General features: G+C 44.6%; 1 protein-coding gene across 1 annotated transcript; it reads left to right on the top strand.

Moving 5' to 3' along the window:
- On the top strand, positions 1-22273 carry LOC141153122 (ficolin-2-like). Its single transcript, XM_073637805.1, has 8 exons — positions 1-287; positions 3922-4014; positions 17522-17557; positions 17683-17721; positions 20374-20501; positions 20641-20770; positions 21444-21578; positions 21658-22273. The coding sequence occupies exons 1-8, from the start codon at positions 218-220 to the stop codon at positions 21906-21908; spliced, it is 882 nt and encodes a 293-aa protein (XP_073493906.1). The 5' UTR covers positions 1-217; the 3' UTR covers positions 21909-22273.
- The last annotated feature ends 1713 nt before the right edge of the window (positions 22274-23986 follow it).

Raw genomic sequence — 23986 nt, 5'->3', positions numbered from 1 at the left:
CTGGGCAAGAGATATCTTTGTTTTCATAGTACACACCAGGAAAGAGACATTTTTCTTTCAATTGCCAGATGATGAGTCCGTTTTTGGAGGGCAATTATATAAGATTACAAGATAAGAAATTATTCATATAAGACCTCATCATCAGCACATAAATAGGAAGCTTGTTCTATTAAAGTCCACATTCGAACCAAGTGGAAATTTCACCATTGGAGCTGAGATGTTCTCCTCAACGTGTGTGTTCCTTTTTCTGGTCATCACTCTCAGTAATACTGAAGACACATGTCCAGGTAAGTTACTGTTAGAGGGTTAAGAGACCAGAAAATGTTATATGTGTTGGATATTACTCAGTGTTTATTACAGAGATTTTCAAGGTTAATGCATGTTTTTAATGGAAAATCTATTTTCATATATATATATATATATATATATATATATATATATATATATATATATATATATATATATACAGTACAGACCAAAAGTTTGGACACACCTTCTCATTTAAAGATTTTTCTGTATTTTCATGACTATGAAAATTGTACATTCACACTGAAGGCATCAAAACTATGAATTAACACATGTGGAATTATATACTTAACAAAAAAGTGTGAAACAACTGAAAATATGTCTTATATTCTAGGTTCTTCAAAGTAGCCACCTTTTGCTTTGATGACTGCTTTGCACACACTTGGCATTCTCTTGATGAGCTTCAAGAGGTAGTCACTGGAAATGGTCTTCCAACAATCTTGAAGGAGTTCCCAGAGATGCTTAGCACTTGTTGGCCCTTTTGCCTTCACTCTGCGGTCCAGCTCACCCCAAACCATCTTGATTGGGTTCAGGTCTGGTGACTGTGGAGGCCAGGTCATCTGGCGTAGCACCCCATCACTCTCCTTCTTGGTCAAATAGCCCTTAAGGTACCGTCACACTTACCGATGCTACAGCGATCCCGACAACTATACGACCTGGCAGGGATCGTTGCTGCGTCGCTATGTGGTCGCAGGTGAGATGTCAAACAGTCAGATCTTCCCAATGACGCAGCAATGATACGGCGACCCGTAGCGACCTGTATAATGATGCAACGCAAATGCACGCCTATGTGTCTCAGTTCTCAGTCACCAACGAGGTCGTTGGTAAGGTGTCAAACACACCGATGCATGCTACCCAGCGGGACCTCAACGATCAAAAAATGGTCCACGCCATTTCGACACGACCAGCGATCTCACAGCAGGGGCCTGGTCACTGCTACATGTCAAACGTAACGAGATCGCTGCTAAGATCACTGTTGCGTCACAAAACTTGTGACTCAGCAGCAATCTCGCTAGCGATCTCGCTTAGTGTGACGGGGGCTTTACACAGCCTGGAGGTGTATTTGGGGTCATTGTCCTGTTGAAAAATAAATGATGGTCCAACTAAACGCAAACCGGATGGAATAGCATGCCGCTGCAAGATGCTGTGGTAGCCATGCTGGTTCAGTATGCCTTCAATTTTGAATAAATCCCCAACAGTGTCACCAGCAAAGCACCCCCACACCATCACACCTCCTCCTCCATGCTTCACGGTGGGAACCAGGCATGTAGAGTCCATCAGTTCACCTTTTCTGCGTCGCACAAAGACACGGTGGTTGGAACCAAAGATCTCAAATTTGGACTCATTAGACCAAAGCACAGATTTCCACTGGTCTAATGTCCATTCCTTGTGTTCTTTAGCCCAAACAAGTCTCTTCTGCTTGTTGCCTGTCCTTAGCAGTGGTTTCCTAGCAGCTATTTTACCATGAAGGCCTGCTGCACAAAGTCTCCTCTTAATAGTTGTTGTAGAGATGTGTCTGCTGCTAGAACTCTGTGTGGCATTGACCTGGTCTCTAATCTGAGCTGCTGTTAACCTGCAATTTCTGAGGCTGGTGACTCGGATAAACTTATCCTCAGAAGCAGAGGTGACTCTTGGTCTTCCTTTCCTGGGGCGGTCCTCATGTGAGCCAGTTTCTTAGTAGCACTTGATGGTTTTTGCAACTGCACTTGGGGACACTTTCAAAGTTTTCCCAATTTTTCACACTGACTGACCTTAATTTCTTAAAGTAATGATGGCCACTCGTTTTTCTTTACTTAGCTGCTTTTTTCTTGCCATAATACAAATTCTAACAGTCTATTCAGTAGGACTATCAGCTGTGTATCCACCAGACTTCTGCACAACACAACTGATGGTCCCAACCTCATTTATAAGGCAAGAAATCCCACTTATTAAACCTGACAGGGCACACCTGTGAAGTGAAAACCATTTCCGGTGACTACCTATTGAAGCTCATCAAGAGAATGCCAAGAGTGTGCAAAGCAGTCATCAAAGCAAAAGGTGGCTACTTTGAAGAACCTAGAATATAAGACATATTTTCAGTTGTTTCACACTTTTTTGTTAAGTATATAATTCCACATGTGTTAATTCATAGTTTTGATGCCTTCAGTGTGAATGTACAATTTTCATAGTCATGAAAATACAGAAAAATCTTTAAATGAGAAGGTGTGTCCAAACTTTTGGTCTGTACTGTATATATATTATATATATCGAAAGTCCACACAAGAAGAATCATTTCAAAACTTTTCCAACCTTTAATTTTGCCCATAATCTGTACAAATCCACTGAGAGACAAACTAAAATCATTTTGAGGGCAAAGTAAAAAGAACAAAGCTAAAATAGTGTGGTTGCATACATGTGAGCACCTGCTTATAATTTGGGATATGGTTGTGTTCAGAATTAGCCAATCACATTTACACCTATGTTACATAGTAGTCAGTACAGAGCTGCCATCAATTACAGAGATTTTGATTAAAGTTTTGCTGTTTTAGTAGGATTTTCCTGACATTTTCTTAGTTGCATTTTACAGCAAAAGTCATGGTTAATTAACAGCTTACAACAAAGCAAAGGTATCTCTTTGTTGAAAGTTATCAGTCAGGAGAGGGGTAAAAATTAATTTCCAAGGCATTAGATTTATCAGGAAACACTTTGAAGACATCATCAAGAGGTGGCTTAAATTTGGCACAACAGTATTATTACCTAGAGCTGAATGTCCCTCAAAAATTGCTGAAAAGACAAAAAGAATATAGGTTCAGGAGGCTGCAAGAGGCCGATAGCAACATTAAAGGAGCTGCAGGAATTTCTGGCAAGCATTGGTTATGTGCTGATTGTGACAAAAATCTTCAGTATTCTTCACAGTTGTTCTGGCCTGTGGGGCAGAATGGCAAGACGGAAGCCTTTTCTTACAAAATAACATCCAAGCCCAGCAATGTTTTGCCAAAACCTACATCAAAGTGTGCAAAAAGCATGGCTTCACCAGAAAAAAGATCAAAGTTTTGGAATAGTCCAGCCAGAGCCCAGACCCAAATCCAGAGGAAAATCTATGAGTGACCTGGAGAGAGGGCTGTACACAGGAGATGCCCTCACAATCTGACAGATGTGGAGCTAATCCAAGGAAAAGTGGACAAAGATTGGCCAACTTAGATCTGCCATGCTGATAGACTCCGACCCAAAAAGACTAAATACTGTCAGAAATTCAAATGGAACTTCAACAAAGTATTAGTTTAAGGGTGTGCATATTTATGCAATCACATTATTTTACTTTTTTATTTTTCCACCTGAAAAGATTTCAGTTTATTTTTCAATTGGATTGTACAAATTATGGGCAACATTAGGGGTGGAAAAAGTTCTGAAATGATCCTTCTTGTTATGTTTTTTTTTGCATGCCAAAACCCTAGCATTTTAACAGGGGTGTGTATACTTTTTGCACTCACTGTACAAGCACATATTTTACAAATACAGGAAGGGAATACAGAATCTGTTGAATCTTGGATCAGCAATACTGTTCATATTTACAGTAATATATGGAGCCAACACAAACCAATTTGTTATGACTAATGTGTTTTTTGCAATTTAAAGGTGGCGCAGAGCAGTTAACTATTCTTCGAGGGTGTCCTGGGGCCCCCGGTGCCCAAGGAGATATAGGAAAACGTGGATTTCCAGGAGAGAGAGGTCAGTGTCTTTACTGCTGGATGGACTATCAACTTCAAATTAGCATTAAGGTGTACGCAATGTACAACCTGTACTTTTACATTGATATTCAGATTAGCATAAAACACAGTTAAAAAAATACCTCAACTCTGTAAGTCATGAAGCAAAAAGGTCTTATAGGCCTAACATGTCATACAATATGTGATCCTGTCAAGTTTAATTGGAGTTGGTGATAAATGAAAACCATAGATTGTCTTGTGCATTTTACGAAACTGTGTATCTCCCCGTGCTTCTTTTAATATGTTCCTTTGGACCCCTCATTCTTTTAATAATTAGTTTCTACTTTTTTAATTCCTTAGCTGTTTAACCCATGACTGAAGCCTTTTTAAGTGGTAGCTACTAAATCTGGTCTATGTTATATTCACTGATGCCCCTTTTGTTGCTTGTAGTGACGCTTCTCTAGGTTGTAACTACAACTTCTCTAGATGTTACAGTATCTGATCAGCTTCTCTTGATAATGTCCATTAGTGATGAGCGAGCCTGCTCGCCACTGCTCGGTACTCGGTCGAGCATCACTGTTCTCGACATGCTCGGCACTCGGCAAGTATTTCCGGGTTGCTCGGGAGGGAACTCGGGTCCCTGCCCAGCATGTTTGGAGACTGCTTGCCACGCACTGTAATGCCGTAGCCATGTTGGTTGTGGCAGGGGCGGACACTGACTGCTTGGTGCCCCTGTGCAAGAAATGTGTCTGGACCCCCCACCTTTTATGGCGACAAAGCTACAGATGTACAGTATATATAGCCACACACACATATATACCTCTTACATAGCCTCCTTTATTATGTATATTGCCGTCCCTTATTACACAGTGCCCCCTCTTGTTATGTACAGTACCGTCTCTTACATATCGGATAATATAGCACCCTGTTTTTACTACATACTGTCCTCTCTTGTTAGATATATAATGCAATGACAGCTGGTGGAGCATGGGAAAGCTTCTTTTCTAATGGAGGAGCTGATGGACTGGTCTTCTGGTCACCGGCTCCTCCATCAGCCGTCATTTTATATCTAATAAGAGAAGACAATGTAATCAAAGAGGGCGCTGTCAATAACAAAAATAACAAGAATATGCTATGTAAGGGACAGCACTGTACATAACAGCAGAGGAAGCTATATAATAAGAGCCATATATAACTAAAGAGGATGGTACGTAATAAGGGAGGGTGTTATACATAATAAAAGAGGAAACTATTTAGCTAAGGACGGCGCTATACATAATAAGTGAGTACACTATATACTAAGGGACTATGCTATACATAATAAGGCTACATTCCTGTATCTGTGTGCAGTGTCGGTGTGTGGCCGCTTTGACAGATGCATTGAGCATGTCCTATGCTGATCCTCAAAATGGGATCAGAACAGGACATTCTATGACCCTCACAGATCTCATTCTCAGATCTGTGATTTTCATGGATGTATGAATGGATCTATATTTAGATTTGAGAGTCCTCAGTGGTTGATACCTTTTAATGGCTAACTGAAAAGATGGTAACAAATTGCAAGCTTTCTAGACTACGCAGGTCTCTTCATCAGGCTAGTATAACACAAAATCTGAAGAGTCACATATTTATACACAATAAGACACAAAAATAATGCAATAGATAAGACAGGTGATGGAAAGCAGAGTTATTATGGAAGAGATAAACAGTTCTGGCTATAAATATTTTAGCAGTTAATAGATAAGTAGTGTGAAGGTTTTATTGTCCTGTGACTAGGTCCAGTGTTATGATGGCCTCACAAGTCTGAGTGGCACATTCCTTAGTTGATGTAGAATGACATAAATCCATGCGACACATTCATTCCTGCTTTGAAAGTGTCAAAGGTCATCATCAGTTTATAATCTGAGATTCTTCTTTCTCTTTGAGATTTGACATTACCTTTTAATACCAGTAATTTCATGTATTTTATGCTGTGATCAGGGGAACAAAAATGCTTGGCTACAGGTAGATCTATTCTTTTTACTTTTATTTCTGATGATGATGATTCATCCTTGTCCTAAGTTTTTGCCCTGTCTCCCCTACATAAAGACCCCCAGCCTCCCCTCATTGCTCTCCCCAGCCTCCTCTCATTGCTCTCCCCACCCTCCCCTCATTGCTCTCCCCAGCCTCCTCTCATTGCTCTCCCCACCCTCCCCTCATTGCTCTCCCCAGCCTCCTCTCATTGCTCTCCCCAGCCTCCTCTCATTGCTCTCCCCAGCCTCCTCTCATTGCTCTCCCCGGCCCCAGCATTGCACTCCCAAGCCTCCTCTCATTGCTCTCCCCAGCCTCCTCTCATTGCTCTCTCCAGCCTCCTCTCATTGCTTTGCTCTCTCCAGCCTCCTCTCATTGCTCTCCCCAACCTCCTCTCATTGCTCTTCCCAGCCTCCTCTCATTGCTCTCCCCAGCCCCAGCATTGCACTCCCAAGCCTCCTCTCATTGCTCTCCCCAGCCTCCTCTCATTGCTCTCCCCAGCCTCCTCTCATTGCTCTCTCCAGCCTTCTCTCATTGCTTTGCTCTCTCCAGCCTCCTCTCATTGCTCTCCCCAGCCTCCTCTCATTGCTCTCCCCAGACTCCTCTCATTGCTCTTCCCAGCCCCCATTCATTCCCCTGTTCCTCTCCCCAGCTTCAGTTAAAAAAATAAAAAACACAACTTAGCTCGCTCCCCTGCAGCATCCTCCTCATCTCTAGTAACTTTCTCCCTGACATACAGGCCCGCACTGCATGATGACTTCATCAAGCAGCGCAGACCTGTGTCAGGAAGGAAGCGTTGGGCAGCCAGGAAGGAGAGGTGAGGATGGATCCCTGCAGCTCCGCTGCCATTTTCATCCTGTCAGAAGAGGAGCAGCAGGGATCGCACCATGCTCACTGCATATGATGAGGGCAATCTGGCCATGGGTCCCCTGGAGCCTGGGGCTCCGAGAAGAAGGCCAGATTGCCCTTATTATCAGCCGCCTGGCAAGAACACCCCTGCCCCGCCTGGCCCCGGTGCAGTTGCATCGGCTGCACCGGCGGTAGGTTCGCCTCTGTGTTGTGGGCATTACAGTGATTGGCTGGCCGCACAGGATCCTCAGGTCTATATAAGACCTGGCACCACTATGCTCATCACAGTCTATCCCGGAAACAGGCAGAGTAGGGAGAGATGTTGCTGAGCTAGGGACAGAATTGGCGATGTAATAGTTGAATGCAGGTATTCTACAGCAAGATATATATCCATCTGAACTAACAGTCCTTCTGAGGACTAATCCAGCTGAATATATTTAATGGTGAAGATGATAGCAGGAGTTAGGCAGGCAGGGTTTGTGGCAGTGTATACAGCACAAGAGAGTCCATTGCACATTCTGTCTGCTGCTGTTACTGATATCCGTAGACATAGCCCCAGATATCAGGTGCCAGGGCTAATTTTTTTTATCTTAATCCTGATTATTTGCTTAAAAAGCAATCCAGAGTACACCATTTTACTGCTCCATTTGCTTGTTAGCACTGCAGAATACAGACAGATCTTTTCCATCATTAGACGTGGTCCCATATTACAGTGATAAAAATCCAAAAATTTGTAGTGAACGTGGAAAATATTGTCCTTCATTTAGAGTTTGCAGCAGTGTGTCAGTGAAGCTATTCACACGTGTCGCTGGCAATAACAGGAAACTACAGGGCCACTATTTAAAACCGTGGATGACCGTCAGACGTATCACATATAACTGCGGTACAAATCCAGCCATTTCTGTCCTCCATTTACAGTTTGTAGCAGTGTCAGTGAAGCTGTTCACATGTGGTCGCTGTGACAAATAGAAAACTGCAGGGCCGCTATTTAAAACCGTGGATGACCGTCAGACGTATCACATATAACTATGGTACAAATCCAGCCATTTCTGTCCTCCATTCACAGTTTGTAGCAGTGTGTCAGTGAAGCTATTCACATGTGGTCGCTGTGACAAATAGGAAACTACAGGGCCGCTATTTAAAATCGTGGATGTCCGTCAGATGTATCACATATAACTGTGGTACAAATCGGCCATTTCTGTCCTCCATTTAGAGTTTGTAGCAGTGTGTCAGTGAAGCTATTCACCCGTGGTCGCTGTGAAGAATAGTAAACTACAGCGCTGCTATTCTTGGGTGTCCATCAGACGTATCACATATAACTGTAGTACAAATCCAGCCATTTGTAGTGAATGTGGAAAATATTATCCTCCATTTACAGTTTGTAGCAGTGTGTCAATGTACACCATTTTACTGCTCTATTTGCTTGTTCGCAGAATACAGCCAGATTTTTTAATTTTATTCACATTTCTATATTGTGGAAATAGAGAAACTTTTTTCTATGCTCAGATGTGATTATTTGGAGCTGATGATACCATCTAGCAGCACCTATCTCTATTGTAAATGCATCTAACAGCGTTATCGATAGGGAATAGAATAGATTTTAATTTTTTGGGGACAGCACGCAGAATAAAGCAATAATACCTGGCTGGATCGGTGTAATATGCTATCCATACTGTGATACCTCACCCATAAATGAATTTCAGATAAGGCAGTTAATATTCAAGAATATAGAATCTATTTGAATTGTCCTTCCCGTTATTAAGGAGTGTGTCTCCTATACTGTTATTGCATATACAGCAATTTCAAGGGCTGCCAAAAATTAGGATGCACTCCAATACACATTTGAAGAGACATAAAAAAATAAACAAATAAATAAATAAAAACACAGTAGGATCTTTCTTTAGTATAAAAACCAGACTCGCCAATGTTACCTCAATGTAATCACATTGTTCAGCTCCTGCACCTCCTCCTCCTGTTCGGCCTCCATCTCCGAAATAACCACATCAGTCACAAGTTGAAAGCACTGCAGCACTGCCTTGACCAAGCAGCAACAGGCTGTGCTGAAGATAACATGCTTAATGCTTAGGTGACAAACCACCCACCGCTGCAGAGTTGTTGAAAGCTGTAACACAGCAGCCTGATCTGTGGCTCTCACCGCTGAACATACAGCCAGGCATGGTCCTGTGTGACAATGGCCGGAACCTGGTGACGGAGAAATGACAGCTGGAGAAGATACGGTTTCCCTGTATGCCAGTCCTTTCATCTGAGATAAAAAAATATGGCTGTGGTGAAATAAAACTCTCTCCGAGAAGCAGCCCTGGCTAAGAAAAGTTTGTGTGAAGGTTCCCAGACACTCTATTGCTGCTTTTTTTACTGAGGATTGGAAGTGCTTATGCATGTTGGCTGCATACTTGCACTAATGTGGCGCCCCTGAGGGTTCGACCGCCACAGGGATGCTGCACTTCTTTAATGGAGTGTAGTGTTCCTCCTCTGAGGTAAGAACAGTGTGATAGTCGTGACCCAACCTTTGCATCCAACACCACATTTCTCCACCAGAGGGGGCTAGAATGCACAAGGTGCTGCCCTCCTGGTTACAGGGAACCTGGGGAACCAAGAGTGAGGGGAACCAGTTAGTGGGTGAGGGTGGAGGACCTACAAGTTAGTTACACTTTAAATTTCATATTTAATAAAAAAGCCATCTTTGGTCTTGGTTCTTTGACTGCCTTCAATCGCTCTTTGACTGTCTCTATGCTGTCAATTGCTGAGTGGACTGTGATCTCCCACCCTAACGCGGATCCTGTGTGGGCCCGCATCGGATGGAGACACGGCCCTCGTACACCGGCCTTGGGACGAGGGGTAGGTTGTAGACAAGGAATGTCTCGACCCGGTCAAGGACCAGGACCAAGAAGGCCAGGAGTTTAAGAGTGTGGTTCCATAGCAAATGGATCCCAGGCAGGATGCAGACGGAGCGGTGTAAGCCACCTGTCCTCGCCAACCTGATATATTCAGTGGGAGTCCGGCTGCAAGAGGGGTACCGGCCCCCGACACCCGACCTTGCTACTCCATGTCCTGGTCGGGAAAACCCGGTAGGCCCTGAGGATCCCCCCGGGTATCGGACGGAGCGGAGCTGCCACCCGTGCCCTTGTTCTGAGAGGAGCTCAGAGGGAGACCCGGCCTATTCGCACACACACAGACAGGAAAGGATTCGGTCTGTAGTTCAGGAACACTCTGGTGTAGGGTCCCGACTGAACGCTGGACTTACTCGGAGGTTGTCGGACCTCCGTCTCTGGTGACCGCAGGACTCCGCGGGGAGCAGAGAGTCGCCTTCCTTCTGGCATCTCTGAAGTGAGTAAAGCCTTGGAAGTTCACCCCTATGGCCTCCGGACTGTTTATTCTGCGCTACACTGCATGACGCGGCATCCGTTCTCCTCTACTACTACCCCCTCCATCCTGTCCCTCTGCCCTGAGGCCTCGCTCCGCCTGTGGGGAGTAGTAATAACTTTGGCCGCCATAACACCATGCCACAGCGGACTGCGGCGGCGCTGGTGGCCTTCACCAGGTGCCACAGGTGGCGTAGTCGTAAATCAGCCACTCAACCCGGATAAGCCCACACCATCCTTTTAATGTGACGGCCCTGAGCACGGGTCGGGTCCGGGCCACGGCTGCACCCCATCTCTCCATCACAGGACCCGACTCCGAGTCCCCCATCTCCCAGGGTAAAATAAAGGGCTTTTCGAGTAAGAGGCGTCACACTTGCATTCCAAGTAACACAAAGATAAGGAGATGGATGGCCTCATCATGAATAATTTGCTCGTTGTCTAGGAGACCGACCACAGCTGCTGTCTACCTTGTGAAAATTGCTGTCTTCAAGCTTGATTGTCCCAAGGCCCGCAATCCTATGCGTCGGGAGGATGTGTTCCGTCCCAGGGTCTCACTGGGTCCCAGATTCCACAATATTAACCCAGAGATGCATCAGTGAGATGTACTGTCCCTGGCCACATTCACTTGTCCACGTGTTTGTGGTTAGGCGGTCCTTCCCACTAAGTGTACTGGGGAGGGCATGGGTCATGTTCTGGGACCCGTGCCTGTGGAAGGTGGAGACGACACCGGGAGAAATAGTGGTGGCTGGGGACCGAGTATGGACACGCCACCGCCGCCGCCATGAGGTTGTGGAAAGCTTCCATCTTCACAAGCCTAAAAAGCAACATTTCAAGTGCAAGCTAGCAGTCCAGAAATGTGGCAGTTTACTATTGCGGCCGGTAAGTGGGTGGGTGGGTGGTTGGCTGCATACTTGGGCTTGCATTCCAAATAACAGAAAGCTAAGAAGATGGATGGGCTCATGAATAATTTGTTCGTTGTCTATGAGACCGACCACAGTTGCTGTCTAACTTGTGAACATTTATGTGTTCAAGCTTGATTGACCCAGGACCCGCAATTCACTGTGTCGGGAGGATGTATTCTGTCACAGGGTCCCACTGGGTCCTGGATTCCACAATATTAACCCAATGATGCATCAGTTAGATGTACCGTCTCTGGCCACATTCACTTGTCCATGTGTTTAGGGGGTCCTTCCCGCTAAGTGCACTGAGGAGGGTACGGGTAATGTTCTGGGACCAGTGCTTGTGGAAGGTGGAGACGACACCGGGAGAAATAGTGGCAGCTGGGGACTGAGTATGGACACCCGGCCGCTGCCAACATAAGGTTGTAGACAGCTTCAGCCTCCACGAGCCTAAAAGGCAACATTCCAAGTACAAGCAGCAGTCCAGAAATGTGGCAGTTTAGTATTGCGGCCTGTGGGTGGGTGAGGGGTTGGCTGCATACTTGCGCTTGTGACGCGCCCCCTGGGCCTGTGCTGTGCAGGGGAACCCGGAACCGGGCCTGTTGTAGGATGCTGGGGGTTGTAGTCTCCGTGTGGCGGTGACCCGGTCCGTGCCCAGGGTGGTCAAACCAGTGGCAGTCTATTTGTATTGTAATAAGTGTCCGACTACGCCACCCGTGGATTGCGGTCAGTGGGGACCGCCGCTGCGCTGCAGACCGCTGAGGCTGATGTTGTTTGCGCAGCTGAGTATGGGATGACTCCCCACGGGAGAAGTATTGCCTCAGGTCAGCTAATGTGGATGATGGTTGTGATGGTGTGAGTGTCCCAGTACTGATGGTGCTGGTGCGGCGAGGAACCACAGAGACGTGCAGTTGCAGTTTTCAATGCTTTACTCACAGTTCTTTATCAGGTCACTTGTGCGCAGTTAGGGCCGCCCGAGTCATGCTGCGTCCACCAGGTGAGGGACTCGGTCAACTCCCAGGCAATTCCGGAGTGTGGTTCAGAGCTCCCTTCTCTTTCCTTTCTCTGGCCGTCCCCACCAGTGACCCACCTTTGTCCAGCTTCCTCGGGCCTTCTGTTGGCGAAACCTCTCTCCGGTTTCCCTGACCCTATACGGTATGCCTTTCTGGTGGATGTAGTGAGGGGTCGCACCAAGATGTGGTAACAACCTCCGGTCTTTGGCTGAGGAATCTGTTGCCTCCACCAATTTGGGTTCCGGTACCCTGTTCTGCCAACCCTTCACCCTGTATCTCCTCTGGGCATACGGGGTTCCTTCTGTCCTCGTGTCTCTGGGCCTTTCTCTGTGTTCCTTGCTTCCTTTCTCCTCTGTTCCAGTTCCTTTCCTACTTTCCTTTCTGTTCCTTCTTCTCTCTCTCTCTCTCTCTCTCTCTCAGGCTCCAGCCTCCTGACAAGGCCTGCCTGCAGAGCAGAGCCCATGCAGGGGCTCTGCTTCCTGTCTTCTCCTCAGACTGTCTCCACTGAACTGAACTGAACTCAACCCTGTTCTAAGATGGTGCCCACCTTTTATACCTCCTTCTGACACCCGAGCCCAGGTGACTTGCAACCAATGGGCTCCTGCGTATGCCCAGAGACCCACCCCTATCTGCTCCTACACCACTGGGTATTCCACCCCCCTCCCAACTCCAGCCAGGAACAGAAGCTGTCGTGCCTGCACTTCTGTGGGAGCACCGTTGAGCTGTCCCTCGGAAATGGGGTGTGTGTGGTGCATGCAGCTAAACGAGTCCTGGTCCACACTCCATCCTTACCCGGGAGTGGAATATCACACCTCTGGTCTGAGGTGCAATACCCCTGTAGCAGCTGAGCCCTCAGGGTGCTACACTTGCATTCCAAGGACTGGGGTAGGGACAACTGAACGCTGCGAGGGGACAAGGACGTGGACGGTGATACACTGTGTGCAGAATTATTAGGCAAGTTGTATTTTAGAGGATTATTTTTATTATTGATCAACAACTATGTTCTCAATCAACCGAAAAGACTCAAATATCCAAGCTTATCATTTTTGGAAGTTGGAGTGTTTTTTTTTTTTAGATTTGGCTATCTTAGGAGGATATCTGTTTGTGCAGGTAACTATTACTGTGCAGAATTATTAGGCAACTTAAGAAAAACCAAATATAATCCCATCTCACTTGTTTGTTTTCACCAGGTAAACCAATATCAGTGCACAAAATTTAGAAATAAAAATTTCTGACATGCAAAAACAAAAACCAAAAAAATTTGTGATCAATATAGCCACCTATCTTTATGATGACACTCAACAGCCTTCCATCCATAGATTCTGTCAGTTGCTTGATCTATTTTCGATCAACATTGCGTGCAGCAGTCACCACAGCCTCCCATGCACTGTTCCGAGAGGTGTACTGTTTTCCCTCCCTGTAGATCTCACATTTTATAATGGACCACAGGTTCTCTATGGGGTTCAGATCAGGTGAACAAGGGGGCCATGTCATTATTTTTTCTTCTTTTAGACCTTTACTGGCCAGCCACACTGTGGAGCAGTTGGATGCATGTGATGGAGCATTGTCCTGCATGAAAATCAGGTTTTTCTTGAACGATACCGACTTCTTCCTGTACCACTGCTTGAAGAAGTTGTCTTCCAGAAACTGGCAGTAGGTCTGGGAGTTGAGCTTCACTCCATCCTCAACCCGAAAAGGTCCCACAAGTTCATCTTTGATGATACCAGCCCATACCAGTACCCCACCTCCACCTTGGTGGCGTATGAGTCGGAGTGGAGCTCTCTGCCCTTTATTGATCCAGCTTCTAGCCCATCCATCTGGCCCATCAAGAGTCACGCTCATTTCATCAGTCCATAAAACTTTTGAAAAATCAGTCTTAAGATATTTCTTGGCCCATTCTTGACATTTTATCTTATGTTTCTTGTTCAAAGGTAGTAATTTTTCAGCCTTCCTTACCTTGGCCATGTCCCTGAGTATCGCACACCTTGGGCTTTTTGATACTCCAGTAACGTTGCAGCTCTGAAATATGGCAAAACTGGTGGCGAATGGCATCTTGGCAGCTTCATGTTTGATTTTCCTCAATTCATGGGCAGTTATTTTGCGCCTTTTTTGGCCAACACGCTTCTTGTGACCCTGTTGGCTATTTGCCATGAAACGCTTGATTGTTCGGTGATCACGCTTCAAAAGTTTGGAAATTTCAAGACTGTTGCATCCCTCTGCAAGACATCTCACAATTTTGGACTTTTCAGAGCCATCAAATCTCTCTTCTGACCCAGTTTGCCAAAGGAAAGGAAGTTAATAATTAAGCACACCTTATATAGGGTGTTGATGTCATTAGTCAACACCCCTCCTCATTACAGAGATGCACATCACCAGATTTACTTAATTGGTAGTTGGCTCTCAAGCCTATGCAGCTTGGAGTAGGACAACATGCATAAAAGTATCAAAGTGATCAAAATACCCATTTGCCTAATAATTCTGCAGGCGGTGTAGTTGCAAGTCTGTAATGACAGGTGCAGGGCGGGAGGCATCTTCGCATGCGCCATGGACAGGGGATTGGCGTGCACGCACAACAGCGGAAGAGCCAGTGGTGTCACCTGCAGACACTCTTTCTGGACCTTGGCTTTCGGCCCAGCTAGTCAGGTGCTTTGCTATCATGTGCCTGAGCATTCTGGTGGTGGTCAGGTTGGTAGTTTTGGTGCTCTTGCAGATGCTGGCCTGGTAGATGTTGCAAATGGCCTTTTTGGGGTTATCTAAACAGTCTTTAAAAAAGAACCAAACTCAGGAAGACATAACGGTTGTACTGGCAACTTCTGTCGTGTTAGTGTTCAGGGGAGCAGTTCATTGTGTTATGATCTGCAACATAAACTAAGGAAAGAATGGGAAAAGCTGTCCCTACAGTAAGACTAAGCTGAATCCCTACGATGTAGCGGGCAGCCTGTTCCTTGTGAACAGACCCGCCTTCGTCCTCGGCTAGTCTGAACAGAGACCTATAGAATAAAGGGAGGGGTCCCTAAAAGAACTAAGGACTGGGACAAACAGAAGTTGTTGCAGAGCAAAAAGACAAACTGACAAAAAGTACTAGAGGTCCCAGAGGACCAAGCAAACTAGACAGAGATAGGCACCGAAGCACCTGGCTAGAGAGACAAGCAAAAAACACTGAAGTCCAGCAAAGCCAGAAGGGCGGAGCTGGAATATATAGGCAGCTGGTCACGTGACCGCAAAACACAAGATAGCAAAAACTAACAGGAGGGTTCTAACACATTGTGTCTGTGGCCACCACACTGTTTGTTCCTGCCTGTTGTGGTGCTAAGCCTCACTCCCCCTGTGTGCTGCTGTCCTCGCTCTGCATGTCCTCTTGCCAGGTTGGGTCAGTGACTTCATCGACCTTCGGGTGACCATGGCTGCTCAAATCGCTACATGCTATCTTCTGTTGCCCTCCTTGAAGCTGGCCGGCCGCGATGAAAAAGTGAACAGCTCTTGGGGTAACCCTGGACTCTAATCTCTCCTTCAAACCACATATCCAAGCTCTTTCCACTTCCAAGTGGACCGAGCGAGAAGCCTGAATCTATAAATGGAAAGATGAACAAAACAGTTCTTTGGAGTGTCCAAGTGTGTGATCAGTTGCCCCAGTGCACTCAGAATGGTGGGAGGAAGGAGGATCAGGGTGAAGAAGATGCCGACTCCAAGTAAAAAAAATCTCCCGAATCCGCACATTTCTCAACCACGAATCTACAAAAACACTAGTGCACGCCCTAATCATCTCCCGTCTCGACGACTGCAACCTCTTGCTCTGTGGCCTCCCCTCTAACACTCTCGCATTCCTCCAATCTATCCTAAACTCTGTTGCCTGACTAATCCACCTGTCCCCCCCGCTATTCCCCGGCCTCTCCTCTCTGTCAATCCCTTCACTGGCTCCCCATTGCCCAGAGACTTCAGTTCAAAACCCTAACCTTGGCATATAAAGCCATCCACAACCTGTCTCCTCCATACATCTGTGACCTAGTCTCCCGGTACTTACTTGCACACAACCGGCGATCCTCACAAGATCTCCTTCTCTACTCCCCTCTTATCTCCTTTTCCCACAATCGCATACAAGATATCTCCCGTGCATATCCCCTTCTCTGGTACTCTCTACCCCAACATTTCTGACTCTCGCCTACTGTTGAAACCTTCAAAAGGCACCTGAAGACTCACCTCTTCCGACAAGCCTACAACCTGCAGTAATCACCGCTCCACCATACCGCTGCACGACCAGCTCTATCCTCACCTACTGTATCCTCACCCATCCCTTGTAGACTGTGAGTCCTTGCAGGCAGGGTCCTCTCCTCTCCTGTACCAGTCGCTGTCACATTTTTGTTCAAGATTATTGTAATTGTTTTTGTGATGTATACCTCTTTTTCACATGTAAAGCGCCATGGAATAAATGGCGCTAAAGTAATAATAATAATAATGTGGTCTAGACTCACGGCTACTGAGACTTGACTTTGTGGAAGACAGGGTGGTGGTGGTGGCAAATTGACTGGAAGCATTATCTGCTATCCAATCAACAACCTTTTCACACTGCTCTGGCTTCAATAGTGGTGTTCTGCGGCCCCCTACAAATTGGGACAGGAAGGTAGTTCGACATGATGTGGGTGTTTGTTGTGTTCCCTCAGCAGGCGCAGTTTCATCTTTCCCACTCCCTCGTCCTCTGTGTGCACAATCACCATCACCATAACATACACTTCCCCGTCCCTTGCCACACACCTTGCCCATTTTAAATGGAGTTTAATATTTGTCACGTTGCCAAAAATGTCTGTATTACTGCGGTAATATAGGATCACGTCTGATGACCACAGTTTTAGGCAGAGACCTGGGAGTCAGAGATACTTCCAGGGGTCTTCCCCATGCTGTTCCCATGTCATTTGAGCACTGTTCCCACCGATTTAGGCAATTTTTAAGCCCTCTGCAGACCTCTTGGGGAGAGGATGGAGGCGCCGGAAAAATGCTCGAGTTTTCCATAGAGTTACATTGGGCTCGTTACTCAGACCGAGCACTCGAGTATTCCAATTTTCTCGTCTCGAACAACGAGCACCTGAGCATTTTAGTGCTCGCCCATCACTAATGTTCATCAGATGTACGCAGTGTCAATGTAATCATTTCCAAAGCATATTGTCATGGCAGGAAGAAAGGTATTAATACTCCTTTTTATACAAAATCAAGATTTTGGAATAGATTTTGGTACATTGATTGTAGAAAGCTATAAGGTACTTACTAAAATGCCGCTTTTTCAATCTCCCTTAAGAAATATAAGACCAATGATATTTTGTGTTACAATGTATGCAATGTTTCATTGTTCTTTGCAAAGATAATTTGTAACTTCTATTTTAATGCAGGAGAACCAGGTGCTCCAGGGCTTCAAGGTCTAAAAGGTAAAGTCTCACATAGACTCATCAAAGTTTCATTATACTCAGTTTCTTTGAACTTTGTGTATGATGTTGAACTCATATTGAACTATCAGAAACTTCTAACATATTATTTGTCCTCTTGTATGCAGGAGATAAGGGAGATCCTGGCTCTCTAGAAGCTTTACATGGTGAGTGAGAGTCCTTCTGGCATCTCTCTTTACACCGATAAGCAAATGGATCCTAGTTAGATGACGCTTGAGGGAGCAGGTCAAAGACAAAAAACAGTAAGACCAGACATGAAACACTGAGAGACTGTAGGGCAGACAGTGAGAAAATTAACAATGAGGGAAGTTATTTAGAACTGCAGTTTGGACTTTATGACTGCAGAATAAAAGTTACATAAGGCATATTTTACAGTTATAATCTTTTGATTTATTTTCTTATAATTAAAACATTATTATGAAGTACTCATCCGGGGGCAATTAATTATAAGAGTTGTGTCATGGAAGCATGTAGGGCATGTGGACCTAATATGGCGACATCTCCAGCCTGGGACCTCGCACCATCAGCCAGAACTATCTCTAGCAGAATGGTGGGTATATTAGGCTCCGTTCAGATCTGTATTGTGAGCCTTTATTAATAGTTCTGTCACAATTTCATCACTATTGAACAACTGACAGAATATTATACAGTGGGTACGGAAATTATTCAGACCCCTTTACATTTTTCACTCTTTGTTTCATTGCAGCCATTTGGTAAATTCTAAAAAGTTAATTTTTTCTCATTAAAGTACACTCTGCACCCCATCTTGACTGAAAAAAAAAGGAATGTAGAAATTTTTGCAAATTTATTAAAAAATAAAAACTGAAATATCACATGGTTATAAGTATTCAGACCCTTTGCTCAGTACTGAGTAGAAGCAGCCTTTTGAGCTAGTACAGCCATGAGTCTTCTTGTGAATGATGCAACAAGTTTTTCACACCTGGATTTGGGGATCCTCTGCCATTCTTCCTTGCAGATCCTCTCCAATTCCGTCAGGTTGGATGGTGAACGTTGGTGGACAGCCATTTTCAGGTCTCTCCAGAGATGCTCAATTGGGTTTAGGTCAGGGCTCTGGCTGGGCCAGTCAAGAATGGTCACAGAGTTGTTCTGAAGCCACTCCTTTGTTATTTTAGCTGTGTGCTTAGGGTCATTGTCTTGTTGGAAGGTGAACCTTCGGCCAAGTCTGAGGTCCAGAGCACTCTGGAAGAGGTTTTCATCCAGGATATCTCTGTACTTGGCCGCATTCATGTTTCCTTCAATTGCAACCAGTCTGCAGCTGAACCCTGCAGCTGATAAACACACCCATAGCATAATACTGCCACCACCATGTTTCACTGTTGGGATTGTATTGGACAGGTGATGAGCAGTGCCTGGTTTTCTACACACATACCGCTTAGAATTATCACCAAAAAGTTCTATCTTCGTCTCATCATACCAGAGAATCTTATTTCTCATAGTCTGGAAGTCCTTCATGTGTTTTTGAGCAAAGTCTATGCAGGCTTTCATATGTCTTGCACTGAGGAGAGGCTTCCGTTGGGCTGCTCTGTCATAAAGGCCCGACTGGTGGAGGGCTGAAGTGATAGTTGACTTTGTGGAACTTTCTCCCATCTCCCTAGTGAATCTCTGGAGATCAGACACAGTGATCTTGGGGTTCTTCTTTACCTCTCTCACCAAGGCTCTTCTTCTACGATTTCTCAGTTTGGCTGGATGGCCAGGTCTAGGAAGACTTCTGGTGGTCCCAAACTTCTTCCATTTAAGGATTATGGAGGCCACTGTGCTCTTAGGAACCTTAAGTAATGCAGAAATTCTTTTGTAACCTTGGCCAGATCTGTGCCTTGTCACAATTCTGTCTCTGAGCTCCTTGGGCAGTTCCTTTGAGCTCATGATTCTCATTTGGTCTGACATGCACTGTGAGCTGTGAGGTCTTATATAGACAGGTGTGTGCCTTTCCAAATCAAGTCCTGTCAGTTTAATTAAACACAGCTGGACTCCAATGAAGGAGTAGAACCATCTCAAGGAGGATCACAAGGAAATGGACAGCATGTGACTTAAATATGAGTATCTGAGCAAAGGGTCTGAATACTTATGACCATGTGATATTTCAGTTTTTCTTTTTCAATAAATTTGCAAAAATTTCTACATTTCTGTTATTTTTCAGTCAAGATGGGGTGCAGAGTGTACTTTAATGAGAAAAAAATGAACTTTTTAGAATTTACCAAATGGCTGCAATGAAACAAAGAGTGAAAAATTGAAAGGGGTCTAAATACTTTCCATTCTCACTGTAAGTCAATGGCACCTTTATGATAAGTCGTATGGGCGCAGCATCATGGCTTTAGTTATAAATTAAGCTGGCACTTATGGCTATATTTAAAAGAGGGTTTGTCTTCAAGAAAAAAACCCTCTAATATTCAGAAAATATGCATCCTGGCGAGGTGAAAAATATGGCACGGTGATAACCACCACAAGCTGCTGTAATATAGAAACCATACGGTGACAGAGATTGAAGGGAAAACAGAGCCTTAATATTGTGCAGGGAAAGAGTGGAGTTTTCTTTTAATGAGCTGATAGTAGAGGAGAATGATGACAGTGGAGGATCTGGTTGGACCAGTACCTGAGGATTACTAAAGCTGAAACCGATGTAGACATGGAGATGAGATGGTGAAGTTTTAAGAAGTTTAAGATTCAACCAGATCATCCATGTGTCTACTTCCAAACCAATCCCCAAACGGAACTGAGATTTGTTGTATTATGCTAGGCTTCCACTTCTCCTACTTGTTACTTATTCTTGTGTATTACAGCTGCACGGGACTGTAAATCTCTGCTGGAGAAAGGTTTCACCCTCAGTGACTGGTACATTATATACCTGGATGGAAACCAACCTCTAAGAGTTCTATGTGATATGCACACTGACGGGGGCGGCTGGATTGTACGTCTACTCTTATCATGCATTATTGGGTATCAATCAAGAAAGCTTGGAAATTAAATAGGTCAAGGTGCAATGTCATGCCCTCAATAATGTAAAATACAAGGATCAGGTCAAGGTTTCAGCATTTGTTTCTTGGTAGGTCTTCCAGAGGCGTTATGATGGCTCAGTTGACTTTCTACGTGATTGGAAGTCTTACAAGATGGGATTTGGCAGCCATCAATCTGAGTTCTGGCTGGGGAATGAAAATATTCACAAGATAACTTCATCAGGTAAATGATCATCAGGTCTTCCTATGACTAATGCTGGGGAGTAGCAATGGAGATGCCAAGCAAGAGTGGCCCATTATTGGCAAATCTGGGTCCTTACTCTAGAGATTAATAGGGTGCAACTTCCGAACTCCTATCATTGTGACCCATACTACTTGTCCTCTTTAATATTATAATTAGAAAACCATTTTAAAGTATAACTAGATGCATGTATAATACAATTTATTCTAGAAGAACTTGGCAGACCTTATCTAAGGTGGTTGTCCAGGATAAAGATATTGATGACCTACCCTTAGCCTCCATTCACTTAAATTCTTTCCGAACATTGTGACTGCCATCAATCTGAGACTGGGCTCCAAAGTCCCCTGGGTGAAAGGAACGGTAGTGAGCATGTGAGACCACCACAACAGTGACTTCTATGGATCATAGAAACAGTAAAGTTCTATAGAAATGACTGGATGGTCACTCATGCTCGCTACCATTTCATTCACACAGGAGATTTTCAGATTCTCCCGAGATCTCACATTAATCACTTATTCTGTGTATAAATAATAATTGTATTTAGTGGGATGAGCACTTTAAGAGGTGCTTATTATCTGCATACCGCTTTATCATTAAGTCTAATACGTTCATTTTTTAAGCTTTTAGGAATTCATTGTTTTTGCTTTTCTCACAGGTACATGGGAGCTGCGAGTTGATCTGCAGGACTTCGATAGATCCAATTCTTTTGCTAAATACAAGTCCTTTAAGGTGATGGGAGAGTCAGAGAAATACAAGTTGGTGGTTGAAGGCTTTGTCAGTGGTGATGCAGGTAAGGAGCAATGGTGTAATGATGGCCATGTGGTAGACAAGTGATGGATGTCGCTATAATATTTTGTATCTCGGTCCAGGAGATTCTCTGTCCTACCAGAATGGGATGAAGTTCTCCACTCTGGACCAAGACAATGACGCTGATAGCAGAAGTTGTGTGGACTTGTACAAGGGAGCCTGGTGGTATAACCAGTGCCACCAATCCAACCTCAATGGGCTCTACCTTCTCGGGAAACACGAATCCTTTGCTGATGGAGTTAATTGGTACTCGGGAAAAGGTTATAATTACTCCTACAAGAGATCAGAGATGAAAATCAGACCCGCTGAGTAATAGAAAGGTGCTCAGTACTCATGTAGTCCTCATCCTTTTCTGCAGAGTTCTAATGAAGTTTTTCCTGATAAATGGGTGACAACCAATGTAGCCACAATTGTAGCCAGTACAGGGGTTGCCACCCTGCTTTCTTAGAGGCCTAAATGGCGTAATCTCCCTCGTTCTGTATCAATACGGCAAAAGAGATTACATGTAAACATTTTAAAAGCCAATAGATCCCATCGACTCAGTATAGATCTCACTTTATTTACCCTCGGACAATTGTATATCTTTATGTCTGTGGACATTTTACCTTCACTCTTTTATGAAAAGAAATTTGGCACCATGATACTTTGCGCTCATTAAAAATAATAACAAAATAAAAATGACTCCTACACCTTAATCAACCATCTGTATTTTACATTTACTGCCACCCACAAAGGACCAGTTTTAAAAAAAACAGGGCCACCTCTGTATGGGGTGCTACAGCTCTGCCCAATTCAATTCAATGCAGCTGAGCTGCAATACCAGATACTGCCTGTAGATTGGTGCGCTAGTTCCAGAAAGAAAGGAGACTGGTCTAATCAGGACGTAACTACTAAGGCCGCCACCGAAACCGAGCCCAGCGAGTGAAGGGCCCACTGACGCCAGCAAATACTTCAGCTGGATGTGTATCCTCAGACGCATATTCAGTTGAAGTGTATTGCAGCGCAGAAACCCCTCGGGTCCGTGCTCAGCAATACATGCTGCCAGCCAAACAGAGGCCAGCAGCTGATGTCGGCGTGCACATGATTGGGGGCACATGTCAGTGACGTCATGCGCTCCCGTCACTTGCGCGCTGAAGTCATCAGCTGCCAGCTTCAAAAGTGGAGGGAGCAGAGGGAAGGTGACTATTTTTTGTTTTAAATCAGTGAGTACAGAGTGGACGCACTACTACATGGATGACTATGGGCTGTGTATTATACTACATGGATGACTATGGGCTGTGCATTATACTACATGGATGACTATGGGCTGTGCATTATACTACATGGATGACTATGGGCTGTGCATTATACTACATGGATGACTATGGGCTGTGCATTATACTACACGGATGACTATGGGCTGTGCATTATACTACATGGATGACTATGAAACAAAACCTACAAAAGACAAAAATATATCTCATACCCTACCATCATTATATATAAATGTAAAGCAAAGTTGCATAATAAATATAGGGTACTTAGTGAACTATTTTTGATCAAAAAAAGTATACAAGCCGTCCCACCAGCGGCAAGGTGACCCTAAATTGGGACGGTACCTATACTGCCTATATTAAAAACCTTACTGTATATCAAAGTTGAAGTAATGCATATAAAAGGGTAGACAAATAGGACCGGGTCCCAACTCCAGACCACCCAGGCCTGTGGTAAGCTACATATATACCAGTCAGCTCAACAAAGGGGATGCCACACCCTTAAATTGCACAGAATGCAAACAAGACAAAAAACCAGGCAATGTGAACTGAGGTCTAAGATGGTAGACATGCAAGAAATAGGAGCATGTTCACACTAGCAAAAAAGAAACAAAACCTACAAAAGACAAAAGACAAAAATATATCTCATACCCTACCATCATTATATATAAATGTAAAGCAAAGTTGCATAATAAATATAGGGTACTTAGTGAACTATTTTTGATCAAAAAAAGTATACAAGCCGTCCCACCAGCGGCAAGGTGACCCTAAATTGGGACGGTACCTATACTGCCTATATTAAAAACCTTACTGTATATCAAAGTTGAAGTAATGCATATAAAAGGGTAGACAAATAGGACCGGGTCCCAACTCCAGACCACCCAGGCCTGTGGTAAGCTACATATATACCAGTCAGCTCAACAAAGGTTTTGTTTCTTTTTTGCTAGTGTGAACATGCTCCTATTTCTTGCATGTCTACCATCTTAGACCTCAGTTCACATTGCCTGGTTTTTTGTCTTGTTTGCATTCTGTGCAATTTAAGGGTGTGGCATCCCCTTTGTTGAGCTGACTGGTATATATGTAGCTTACCACAGGCCTGGGTGGTCTGGAGTTGGGACCCGGTCCTATTTGTCTACCC

The sequence above is a fragment of the Phyllobates terribilis genome, unplaced genomic scaffold (assembly GCF_046119375.1).
Source record: "Phyllobates terribilis strain yellow unplaced genomic scaffold, ASM4611937v1 Scaffold_7__3_contigs__length_470593459, whole genome shotgun sequence".
NCBI classification, from domain to species: Eukaryota; Metazoa; Chordata; class Amphibia; order Anura; family Dendrobatidae; genus Phyllobates; species Phyllobates terribilis.
Note: the sequence above shows the minus strand (reverse complement) of the source record. Positions and strands in the feature narration are given on the sequence as shown.

Bases quoted from the DNA above. Each gene is read 5' to 3' on its own strand.
- LOC141153122 (XM_073637805.1), top strand. From the start codon at position 218: ATGTTCTCCTCAACGTGTGTGTTCCTTTTTCTGGTCATCACTCTCAGT. The intron at 288-3,921 runs GTAAGTTACTGT...TGCAATTTAAAG, and splicing joins TACTGAAGACACATGTCCAG to GTGGCGCAGAGCAGTTAACT. The intron at 4,015-17,521 runs GTCAGTGTCTTT...ATTTTAATGCAG, and splicing joins TGGATTTCCAGGAGAGAGAG to GAGAACCAGGTGCTCCAGGG.